Consider the following 13,441-nt stretch of genomic DNA (forward strand, 5'->3'; position numbering starts at 1 on the left):
GGGTGGGAATAAACACAGGAAAACAGTTAGAAAAAAATCTATATTTTTTATGCAATATAAATAAATTGATGCAATAAGTTAAAATGCTAGCAGCATAGAATCTTAACTTCTAAAGCAGTATGAACAGACTATATAATGGCACAAAACAGCAAACAATATTTCAGTAATTGCAGTGAAATATAAGTAGCAACAGATCCTCATTTCTGTACTGTGCAACACAAGTCATCCTCCATTAAAACATTACTTTGTTCACAACATTGAAGCAACTAATGACATTTATATAAAGCTGCAATGAAACAAATCATTTTGTTTTAAAATACATTCAAGTGTAATGGATTATTAAAAAGGAGAAGAAAAAAAAAGTATGGTGGGAACTACTGGATTTTGAGATTTCAAACCGACAGTAGTGAGACATTCTGAGTGTTATTCTACTTGCAAGGAAACAACACAATATCAGCTATTAAACAAAAAGACACGAAAGAGGCGAGCATTTCTAAAAACACTAGTGTGCCGAGAGGCAAATGCCGGCACACGCAGGGTTAACACTGAACCTCTCTGCTCTCTGTGTCCGCACATTCCTGAATAAATGATGTTTTGAACAAGGCTGTTACCATGGGCAACTGTGCACGATGGCACTGCAGCGTAAACTTTGGAGTGGCTGTATTTTTATCCGCTGGAAACTTCTCCCTTGAAGGGAGGGAGGGAGAGAGAGAGAAGTGTGTGTGTTATGGGGATGAAGGGAATTGGAGGAGGGGAAGAAGCCGCTGGCTTCCCTGGCTAGCGAAGTGGGACAGACTGCAGTGATTTTACAATGCGACCAAAAACAAATGTTCTGAAACAGACGAATGACCACATTAGAAATTAATATTAATTCTGAGATGCTTGCTGCAACAGATAAATCCAAAATAAAATATAATGCAAAAAAGGTTGAAATACATTCATATAAATGCATTGTAACCACACATACAAATGTATATCTAGCAGAACAAAGGCAGTGATTAGATTTGTGCTTGCCTTGATATCATTACTGAAAGCATCTCTATCCTTAAACAGCCACTCAAAATAATCACATGCTATGAGAGATAACTTAAATATTTATGCATTTACAGCGATTTTAGTCATTAGGAAGTCAATAAGGGGTCTTTTCCTCATCTTTCAGTTGTCTGGGTCCCAAAGCATTCCATGAAAAGGTGCAGAATTTAACACGCACACTCAAGACACCACAGAAGCGTGTGTGTAGTAAACAGGAAGTGAGACCCCCGCCATCTCTAATGGGGTCAGTGTATCTGTTTATTTTTTTTCTTTGCATGTGCACTGAAACTTGAAACCTAGGTGATTACAGAGAAAGCCAAGGGCACCTAAAACCCAAGTCAATTTTAGCATGACAATAGAAGCCCACTACATCCTGAACCAGACACCACACCTTTGATTCCTCACAGACAGAGCAGCAGCGACAATATCACTGCAATGCACCACAAAGCACAACAACTAAACTCTACACTGGGTTTGGATGCATTATAGATATATTATACAAAATGGATACATATATAAGCAAATTACACACAGACACAAGTATATATATATATATATATATATATATATATATATATATATATATATATATATATACACATATGTGTGTGAGCATACTTTTCGAAAATGCATAATGTGCACTAACTAAAATGTATTAAACAACCTGACATGCTGATTAAAAAACAAAAACATTTTAAAAGTGGTGTTTATATCCTTTATAGGGCAAAAATAAACAAACAAAAAAAACACACTTGTTTAGTGCAAAACTGTTCTAGCTCCCGCTTAAATTATTCCCATCAACAGGATGTGCACCACAGGCCTCCAGAGAATTTAAGCACAGAGCCCACTTCAGTTAAGATAGCTTGGCATGTGCATTGTTCTCTGACCTTAACGCCCTCCCCCCGTTAGTTGGTCTGGATGCACTTGCATGGCCGGCTGCCATGAATGAATTGTGCCACCTTCTATTTGTCTGTGAAAGAGCATTAGTTTGAGTCATGGCAACAGCCACGCACCAACTGTTTTCCCTCGCTCCCGCAGCCAATGCTAGAGTACGACTGACAAGTCACATGACCAACCAGCTGAATTCTAAATGAGGAATACATCCCCAGGGCCATCTCAGGCATGTGCAAGCATTTTCCCGCTCCAGCTTTCCTGCCCACACCAAAATACTCTGCTACAAGGAGAGAGGGAACAGCTAACAGCTCCAAAATTGAGGAATAACAGATTAAGACACAATTTGCTAAGAGCAGGGTAATTGTGCACTATTTAACGCCTCCTGCATATGCAATAAACAGCTTCTATCATGAGCCATTAATGGAACATGTTGCTAAGGGAGTAACAGAAAAAGGCACATATTAAACATGCACAGCGCCTACCCCATGTGACACCCATCAGGGAGTGCTGTAGAGATGTTTCATGCCCTGTGGCTACATCAAACTTTTGACTTTTTAGCTCAGTGTAGCAGGACTACATCTGTCTGGAGCAAAAACAATGATATGAATGCAAAAGACACTGATAAAAGTCATGAAACTATATGCTTAACAAGTGGAGTACTTCATTTTTTTTTTAAATAACTTTTAGACAGATACTGCAGATAAAAAAAAAAAAAACATTGCAAAGAATAGGTTGGCTCTTAAGTGAAATAAAGAACTACTAAAAATATATGTCGTTAAACTATGAAAATATGTATATATACTAAGGAAGCTTAATAAAGCCAACTATAATTTAGAGAAATCTGAAATTAAGCCATTTCACAAACAGACATTAGGGCAGAATCCAAATATCAAAGACATTTCTAACCTGAACAAATTAACACGCCACAAAGAGTTAATATCAATGAATTTATTACAATTTACTCAGCTCCAAGGCACGTTACAAGTCTTCTGTTACTACAGAAATATGTATAAACAAACAGAGCATTTTGTTTTTAATTTACAGTATTTTTTGCTCTACTAAAGTATCCGTGCAACTTTAAAGCAAAAAGAGAAAATGAAAACACGTAATAAAATATATCTGTATTCTCATACCACGGGATACAAATTAAAAATCGCTGTTTCAAAGATCATACTTGAAAAAAACAAAAAAAACAGACGGGATCAAGAAACAAAGAATGCCCTCTCTTAGACTCACTTCATTTGTTATACCTACCACAAAAAAAGTGTATTTATTAATAACATTTTTTTTTGCTTGGCATTGTACATGTAGATGTGGAAAATAAGTATGAAGTTGAATAGAAATGTTAACGCAACTGTAAAAGTGCCGTAAAAAAATGTTTCCACACACACAGCCTCCTCCTCTGTGGAGGAAAACAAATGTCTCTGTACACTGGACTATTTCTGTAACTTCAGTATTCACAACAAGTAGGCTGTGTCTCAAAACCAAGCATGCTGCCTACTTAGACAGCATGTCTGGGCATTCAAATACATCCATAATGCCCATAAATGTTGTCTTGGTAGCCATCTCACTAGATTTTAAGACGCAACCTTAAATATACTCGCTTCACTTGTCTGTTTCTGATGCAGGAAGCATATATATTTATATTTAAGGGTCTCTTTCTTTCTTTACTTTCACATCCCCAGCTAAAATGGTTGCTATCTCGCCTTGCATGAAAGCCCAAGGCACGTTTGACCCTACCAGGGGACATTTCTCTCCGCTGGGGCAGTACACCTCTCCTGTGGCCCCCTGCGCTTTGATGCTCTCCCGGGAACACGGGAAGCAGAATTTGTGGTTTGGAACTGACGGGCACTGGACGAAGTGTGTGTCTTCTAAACGTTCGTGGCAGATAGTACAACACAAAGGTCCGTTATTTGCCATGGGTGAGTCTGGAATGTTCTGAGGGTGCACCTGATCCATGCCCTGATGCGAACCCGATTGAGAAGGTGTCCCCGTCAGACTGATCTCCCCGTTCCGGGAGGCCAAACGCCGCTGTCCTGACACCGAGGCAGGGGAGACAGGACTGCTACTGTTGTGTCGGGTAGATGTGGTGGAGTGCACTGAGTTGCTGTCCTTTGGTGAGTGCGCGTTACCCAAAGTGTCTGCGACTGACATGAGTGCAGCCATGGGGGACTGTCCGTTCTGGGGGGCTGATTCAGGTGGGGTGGCTCGACTGGAGTGCACCGACCCCAGGGGTGGAGGTCCACCGTGAGAGGCTGCGAATGAGCTGGACGCCATGGTCAGTTTGAGCGCCTCGCTTTGACTCGCCATCCACTGCTGTCTCTGCTGCTCTCCCTCTGCCGAGTCCGGTTCTGGGGAGGCTTTGCGTTTGCGCATACCAGTCCTGAGCGCGCTGCCCGACGCCACGGCCCGGGGCATGTTGACCAGCGCTGAAGGCAGCAGAGGGCAGCTGGCATCGATGTAAGGCTGGGGCAGCATTTCGCCCCCGAGCCCCTCCTTAAAGAAACGCACAGACTCCGGGAGTAAATCGCCCAAGAGCCTCCAGTCACCAGAGCCGTGCTTTTTCTCATATTCCAGATATTTGAAGCCAGAGGAAAGCCCTCTGCCAAAGTCTTTCATGCAGTCCTGGTACATCTGTTTAGCCACACCAGACGCACTGGAAAACACATTACCAGATCCACTGGGATACTCAATAAAGATTTTCAGTTCATAGTCCATGCCGTGCTTTGAAATAGCATCGAAAGCAAACACCCTACCTAGAAGGGAATGATCTTTCTTGAACCTCACATCAAACGGAGTGCAATTGGAAAGTGTGAGCAGTGTGTCCCTCACTATCTTGGGTTTGTTAGCCCAATCCTCTGCTCTGTTCCTCAAACTTTCACTAAGTTCAGCCAGAGCCTCTGCGTTACGCTGTTTCTCTTTTAGATCTCTTTCTTGGTCCGTGCTGGACACAGAACCGGGTCTTTTACCTTGCTCGGAGAGCGCGAGCGCCGGTCCGATGCTGGCCGGGGCTGGAGGGGCTCGCGCAGACAAGCTGTGCTGGGCTATACTCGCCGCTGACGGTGGGCCGTTCAGGAGAGTCTGCGGGAGGAGGTTCGGCGGCACGCTCATCTGTCCTGACACCGCCACCAGCCCGTGATTCCGACGCGAGTTAGGGCTCTGTCGGTTCAACTCGGGGGGTCCGTCGTCTGATTTGGGGAAGCCGTTCGGTCCGCCGAGTCCGTTCGGAAGCCTGTGCGCGCCAATGCTGGAATAATCAAAGCGCGATCTCTCGGTTCCGAGCGCGTATCGGTCCAAACCGGGCTGCTGTTGTTGTTGTTGTTGCTGCTGCTGCTGCTGTTTGGACGAGCCGTCCATATGGTTCATCTGCACCGACTCCTTGGATGGAATGCCCGCTTGTGCTTTCACCGCAGACGGCGGCGCGGGACCCGGGGATCTCCCTTCCTGGAAGCCATGAGCCCGCTTCAGATGGCGCGCGGTCTCGATAACAAACTCGATCCGATCCGCGCCCTCGTAGTTCACGCAACCCCTGCACACGGGCTCCGTAAAATCCCAAATCATCGCCCACGGCATGCGCGGCAGGTCGCACAGATAACACGACTGTCTCCTCGACGAGGAGACCTGCGCCGAAGACATGTTGAGCTGCTCCTCTCGGATCTGTTATACGGTTACTAGGAGGCGAATGCGCCTCTTCTGCTTCTCGGAATGCCACCTGGCTGGGCCGGTGACGTCAGCACCACGTTCCGCAGTTCCTTTTTCTGTTACAAATGACAAGCCACTTGTTGCCACGCGAGTGCGCATGCGCTAACCACTCCCTAACAAATCTTCTGAATGGACCGAGAAACGCGCACCGCCACCATGTATGGCAAGCCGCTTAAACATTTAAGATTCAAAACATACTTGTATCTATTTTTATGTTACTATCACTTTTAGGTAAATCCAAGTTATCCAAGCATCTATTTAGTAGTTATTCCTTATACTATTTATTTATTTGCTTGTAATCACTATCGCAATATGGCAAGTATCCATTACATTTTCTACTAGTAACAAATTGCATTTTTTTGTGTAATTGGTATCTATAGTACTGGAATGTATCTAGGAAATTATCACTAAAAACTAATGAATACTTAATAGTAAATCTCGAATAGACACCATGAAGACATACATGAATACCTGAAAACCAGATTCCATACGTCAATTCTATATCTTGTATGACAATTCAATTAAAAAAAAATAATAATAAATAAATTCTTAGCAGTAAAAATTATTACTTGTCAATACTGGGATAATGGCTAGTAACAAAAGTTATAGGTATTAGTATCTAATGAATGAATGTGATAAATCATTATAAATTACAAATTCAATAGATACCCACCACTACTGTAATGAATCCTAGAATCAAATGTAGTTACTAGGGAAATTGAAATGGGATACTAGTCACTATTAGATCACATACTATTCATTATAAATAAGTACTATTTATTTATAAATATGCTTATAAAAATAATACAAAAAATAAATGTTCAAGCTACTTGCCATAACATGTTGGCCAGTTTGCTCTCAGAATACAAGAGCCAGAGATGTGGGTGGAAAATCTGAGGTATTCATGTTTCTTCCAGAGCGTCTGTTCTTACTGCTTCTAAAATGTCCATACTCTTGATATTCTGCAGTACTATTAATAATGCAAAATCATGTTATAGCGATGCATACACTAGCAAAATGTGTGTGTGATTTAAACAAAAAATATGCATACTGTGGGAATATTTTAAACAAAAGACATTCTTAGTCATTTGAAATAACATTTATTCCCCATGATATGAAGACTACCTTACTGCTGATGTTCTGATTTCATTGTGATTTAATAAATATGATTATTAAAGACTTTCTGGGGTTTTGCATGGTAGTATCTATCAGCCTCTGAATGTTTACCTTAAATAAGGAAGTTTCGTAGCCCTGCCCCCTAAAAGCCCCTTTCCCATAGTCTATTCTCTGCTTAACAACACCCCACAGACGATGCAAAAAAAAAAAAAAAAAAACCTCATCCTGTTATACAACAAGACGAGAGTGGGAAAAAAAAGGCAAGGGCGGTCTGGAGGAGAGGAGAAATGCCATTTACTGCAATCCCTGCATTCTGCTGGCACGAAAAGAAGCTGTGCTTTATCCAAGCAAAAAAAAAAAAAAAAACCATAACTACCAAGTACGGCAGGAGCCAAATCTGAGGACGTGATTTTCTCCCTCCACTGAAAATCATATATAATGTATATAGCATTAAAGAGCCTAAATTTGGATGTCAAAAGGATAAAATATACACTACTGATATGGCAGGCAGAATGTCTTTCAGCTTCTAAAACGGGGGGAAAAAAAATCACAGTATTTGTGCTCTGTGCTTGTGACTCGGATGGTGTAAATGAGCCTGATGCCTTTGGTTTGTGCCCCAAATTAACGACACAAAGAAACAGTGTTTGTGCAAATTATCTTCAGTGTTGGAGTGAGTCACTTGACTTCAAAATGAAATCAGCTTTCACTTTGCAAACACTCAAACGTCCTTGTCTGACACAAGACCATTTGTAGAACTCAAATATTTATATTGGGAAGAAAAATGCTTCAAAATATATAACACAAAAATATATAACTAACATTCTATGGGCAAAAGATTTGGAATCTTTTAGCCAAATGTAGTCTAAATTTGCAATCTGCCTGTAAAGGATATTTCACCTTCCTTCCCTTTCACCGATGGATGTTTCGCTGTCCCTGTAGTCTTCTCATGAATACAGATCACCCTGAGGCTTGGCACTCTCTCTCTCTCTTACACACACACACACACACACACATGTACATGTAGTCTTCTGATGATTGGCACTCACTCTCTCTGTTCAGAACATCAAACACACACACACACACACACCCTGAACAGAACATCAACCACCCACACATACATGTGCAGACGCACACACTCTGCATGGAAAGTTTTCCACGTTCAGCTTTCCACCAGCTTATCGCAGGGGTTAACTCTCAGCTTCCGCTAAGTGGCTGGCGGGCTGCCAGAGTGAGGGATTCTGGGAAAAGGCGAGCCTTGCCAAGTACAAACTGCCAACATTAAGCAGGCCTGACAGCCTCTCTCCTCCTCCAAACCTGGCAGCCATTCAAAGTGCTCTTTCATTTGAGACGCTGGCGGGCAGCCAGATGCATGCAGATTTACTTTATCTATTCTCAGATGATCCGATAGAGACCGCCCCTCAGTTGCCATGGGAACCAAGAGGCTGCTCGGAGACTTCCCAGAGCTGCTCATGTGTGCACATCTTGTGTTGAACACTCAGTAACCTGCAGATGTATGAGTTTCACTCTCCCTCACTTGTTTTTTAGAAGAGACCTTACTGTTACAAAGGAATATTGACTTGCAGCTGCTGAACCGTTTTCAAAAGACTGACACATGCTACCTTGATACATGTATTGAATGATTACCATATTTATGTTAGTCAAAGACAGATTTAAGTCTTTAAAAAAGAAAAAAAAAAGTCATCGTCTCTCTAGCTCACTAAGGCTGCATTTAAAGGATCAAAAATACAGTAAAAACTTAATATTGTCAAATATTATTACAATTTAAAATAATTGTTTTCTAATATATTTTACTAGTCATTTATTCATGTGATGCAAAGCTGAATTTTCAGCATCATCACTCCAGTCGTCTTCAGTGTCACATGATCCTTCAGAAATCATTATAATATGCTGATTTGCTGCTCAAAAAACATTTCTTATTATTATCAATGTTGACAACAGTTCAGCAGCTTAGTAGTTTTGTGAAAACCATGATACACTTTGTTTTGAAAAGCATTTATTTGAAATATAATCTTTTGTAACATTACAATTATATTTACTAATATATACACACACATCAAAACAAAATCTTCCTGACCCCAGACTTTTACAACGGTATGTATATGGGCCATTACAAACATATCGGTGAACCACTAATTCATATACTATTGTAATTATAAATAGTATTGTATTTACTATGCACATGTCCAAAAACATGTCATAAAAAGCCATGATACTTTTAGTTACTTTTTGTTAGCATCAGCTGCAGACTGTCTTCTGTGTGCCCCATGAGAGATCTTTCTCCTCATGACAAATTTTCTTCAAGGAGGCTCATATGAATTTGCAGACGTAGTGGAGAAAGTGTTCAGAACGAGATCCAAAAACATGTTTGTATTAATGAGAACCTCCCTTGCGACATCACAGGCCAAGAACAAAGACATTCAGTGTTAACCACTAACATCAACGCACTGCTTCTCATACTGTCATTCTGACAAGTTGCGGTAAGCCTCTCATTCGGGCAAAACACGTGTACTCTTCGTCCATTTTTTCAAGTGACACTTGCTTATGGAACATTAGGAAGGCGTATTTAAATGAAAAAGACAAGATGGCCTAACCGAGTGCCATAAATAAAACAAAAACATTCCTTTGGCTCGGGAAAAGAAGTAGTTGTGTAGGTCCACTACTATGGTTACACACTGTGTATGGCGAAACACGAAAGGCAGAGGGTTGTGTGCCTTCCTGCTCTGAAAACAAGGTCTATTATTACCTGGACCGCTCTGGATGGCTGTTGTCGGCTGTTGCCATGGCGAACCTCTTTACCCTAACAGACTGCAAGGCACATCTCTCAGGTGACCTCCGATTATTAGGGCTCTGGTCCTGAAGTCTGCCATTTCCTGCAAACGGAGAAGATATTGCAAGGATCAGCCTGGGCACCAGACACCTGCCGCAGTCAGCAGTCCAGCTCATCATGCCAGAACACACACCGCTGTGGGCCTACGACTCTAACAAGGCCCTGTGTGTTTCAGCTAGTCATCAATTCTGCACAAATCCAGCATGCCGTGCCAATAACCCAGACCATAAATACGTGATACGTGCCAGGCATTTCTGAACACAAGCGAGCAGTTATTCTTTCGCTATTCTTGCAGTTTGTCAGCCCATGACTGTAAATGGAAAAAGTCAAACTGAGTATGTGGAGGGGGAAACCTCATATCGTGCAAATGTAAAATATCCCGGTGCTCTTTCCTGAGCCCTATTAGGAGGCCGGAGAGTGGAATGTTCTCCTTGCGGCACTGCGGAATGCAGACGAAAGGAAATAAAGCTATATAAATACGCAGGACAAGGATTTCTCAATCCTCCAAAAACAACAGTAGAGCTCCTGACCGTAATCATTTCCTTAAGGTCAAAAAGGCACCATAAGGAGGGCCTCCTCCTACAACTGGAACAACAGCAGCGCTGCCATGCGCGCCTCTAGTGGGCCCCAGTGTCTGGCTAACAGGGAACATGAGGACTTCAAGCTTCTTGAATACGGTTAAATGAGCAGCTAAAGTCTCATGACTCAATGCAAACAAAGCCTCCTGTATCGCAGACCCTCTGCGCTGTGTTTCCTGTGAGAGAGCAAGCAGACAAGCAAAAACAGTCATCGCCGTTAATGACTCCAAAAAAAGCTGTACTGTAAAATGTCTGGTAATTTGACCCACAGTACTAGATGAATAACAAACGTGAATCTTTTTGAAATAATATATTAATCCAGTCTTCAGTGTCACATGATCTTTCAGAAATCATTCTAATATGTTGATTTGGTGCTTTTATTTGGTGAATAGTATCAAAAGAACATCATTTATTTGAATCAGAAATGTTTTGTAACATTATTATTGTATGCATATCTGCTGAATAAACGCATAAAAAAAATCAATTTACATACTGATATGACTCAATGAAGACCACAAAATTGTAATAACAATGCTGTCACTGTACTCAAAAGAGAAACATTTTAATAAACATATATTAAAACATGGAAAACAAATCAATAACTTCATTTTTCCGGGCAAATTTTTTTTTTTCCTAAGTGCGTTCTGGGATTGTTTACTGTGACAGATGAAAACAAAAGCTCCTGACAGGTCTATATACGACGGTTGCCAGTGTTACCACACAGATTCCGATCCCCTTTCCCAGCTGCCCCGTGACGTCAAACCCACACGTCCACAGCTGCAAAACATCAGCTGTAATATTGGGACCCGAGGCTCCATGGAGATCCATTCTGCTGCCTTTATAATTACTCCAAACACAGAGCCGTAAACAATAGTCAGCATTTAACATGGAGTTGGCATCTCACCAAAGGCTGGATTCTCGTTATAGTGCTGCCAGTCACACAATGCCAGACTGCTGCCCGTCGGGAACATGGCTCTTAAATATGGCACCATGCTAGTGAACACCTAAAAACCCTGTGCATGTTAAATTCTGCACAGACACTACAGGAAAATGGCATTAAAGAGCAGGGGTGCTCTTTTTTTTTTTTCTGTAACGCATTAAGTGTATTACGGGGCACAAAGAACTATAATACTTTTGATCGCTCTGCAGAGGGGCGGATAGCTTGTATTTGCTGCTCTATTAAGTTGTGATGCACGGCATGTGACCCACCCCCCCGTGCACATCAACAGTGATGGAGGTCTCGGCAGGTAAGGGCACTGGCTAATAATAAAGTCTGCCATTTAAACCGGAAAAGGGCATCCCTGTGGGGGGCAGACAGACTCTCCTGGCATCTGCTGGTTGACGTGGAAGTAGTGACAAGAAGCTTTCTAGCTTTCAAAATGTACAGTGAACACATTAGGATCACAATGTAGGTCACGGTGTTAATAAAACATGCAGTGTATATACATACAGTGTACACACACACACACACACACACACACACACATATACACACACAAACACACACACACTATATGTGAATATAGTTTTAGCTGCTCTGCTTAGCTTAAAGAAACAAAGCATTATTATATATAATTATTATAATATTCACTTTATAATATATTGGAACACATTGGAATCAATAACATTTTAAAGACATTAATACTTTTATTTATTTTTAGAAAATATTTTTTATTTCAAATAAATGCTGTTCTTTTGTACTCTTTCTTCATCAAATATTTCTGAAAAATGTATCACAATTTTTACAAAAATATTACGCAGCATAACTGTTTTTAACATTAATAACAATAACAATAACTGTATCTCGAGCATCAGCATATCAGAATGATTTCTGAAGGATCATGTGACACAGAAGACTGGAGTTAATGATGCTTAAAATTCAGCTTTACCATCACAAGAATTATTAAAAATATTTCACAAATTTACAGTACTATGCTTTAAATAAATCAAATGTTCATACATACACAAAGCATTTATAAAATCAGATCATTTTAAAGATACCGCATATCTCGACACAGCTAGTGTTTGTCTAGTACGAGCTAAAATGTCTACCCATAAATCTTTGATGAGGTAAGACCACAGGAATTGCTGTTGAGGGCATCTGCAATATTCATAACTCTTAATGTAAAATCTGCAGCTTCTCCACTCATTGCTACATGATTTGACTTCTGTTTCACCTATTTGATTTTTACCATCTTCACTACCAGTTTGGACAGATTTGACTGACCTAAAGGCTAAATGAATGAAAAAGATGATTAAAGAATGACATTTCAATCAGTGACTGCAGTGTCTATTGGAAACGGTTGTAAACATTTTTCTACAGCTTGTATAACTACAATACATACTGTTTTATGACCTAATATTATTTTGAGTGACTACATGGAATATTTAAGCTTTTAAAAAACTCATTTGTCAGACCACAGGACCATTAAAGCGAACAGCACAAATGCTGAAAAGATGATTAAATAATAAAAATAAAAATGTGATTGGTTACAGCTAGCAACTGACCAGTGTTTGACAAAATATTTTTACTGACATTCTGAATAAAATATTCAAAAAGATTGTGTTTTTTATTTGTTACAGTCAAACAGCAGAAATACAACTACAATTACTAACTGGTTTGGCATATTGATTATCGGACACTTTAAATTACCTGCATCATACCAGTCATAATAAATCATCTTAATTACACACTTTCTCTTATTCAACCTACAAATGTGACCCAACCACAGTAACAGCTGCTAAATTTACCTTATGTCCAAAGCGTATATAAGCTCAGATAATTAAACCAGTTCTAACACACCTAATTTCCTGCTGGATTACTCATGAAGCATCCTCTACACGACACAACACCTCACGCTCCAGATTTCACCTCTCCACATGTATTTGATTCTGCTTTGATAATGTACGCGAGAAACAAAAGGAAGGTTGGCTAAAAATAGCCTGTTTCAGTGGAGAGAGAGACCGGTCTGACAGCCGGAGAGATGGAGCAATGCTGCCACTGAAATAGTCGGGTTGCCATGACGACCAGATTGATGCGCACAAGTGACAAAATGGAGTTCGTAGCAACAGACATCTTACTGCAGAATTTTCCCACTGTCTCGACGCACACGTCCCTGGCAAAACAACAACCTGCTGATTCCCTGAATTTACATTAAATTTTACATCAAACTCATTGGAATAATCAATCAGGAAGAGTGCACTCTGTGAGTACGTAGGTCGAAAACAGACAGAACTGGTGATTCAAAAGAGAATTTTCACACTCCAGGAA

At 40.7% G+C, this 13,441-nt stretch overlaps 2 protein-coding genes across 14 annotated transcripts in view; both read right to left on the reverse strand.

Moving 5' to 3' along the window:
* Window positions 1-13,441, reverse strand: part of LOC109108070 (protein TALPID3-like) — a 69,101-nt gene that overhangs the window by 50,066 nt on the left and 5,594 nt on the right. For all 13 annotated transcript variants that reach the window (XM_042773614.1, XM_042773615.1, XM_042773613.1 and 10 more), the window contains one exon: window positions 9,509-9,635. In XM_042773614.1, the coding sequence (XP_042629548.1) occupies window positions 9,509-9,635 (127 nt within the window). The remainder of the gene's footprint in view (window positions 1-9,508; window positions 9,636-13,441) is intronic.
* Window positions 2,860-5,700, reverse strand: LOC109108059 (probable E3 ubiquitin-protein ligase IRF2BPL). Its single transcript, XM_019121236.2, has one exon. It carries the CDS (start codon window positions 5,560-5,562, stop codon window positions 3,574-3,576), a length of 1,989 nt encoding a protein of 662 aa, XP_018976781.2. The 5' UTR covers window positions 5,563-5,700; the 3' UTR covers window positions 2,860-3,573.

The sequence above is a fragment of the Cyprinus carpio genome, chromosome A17 (assembly GCF_018340385.1).
Source record: "Cyprinus carpio isolate SPL01 chromosome A17, ASM1834038v1, whole genome shotgun sequence".
In the NCBI taxonomy this organism is placed as follows: Eukaryota; Metazoa; Chordata; class Actinopteri; order Cypriniformes; family Cyprinidae; genus Cyprinus; species Cyprinus carpio.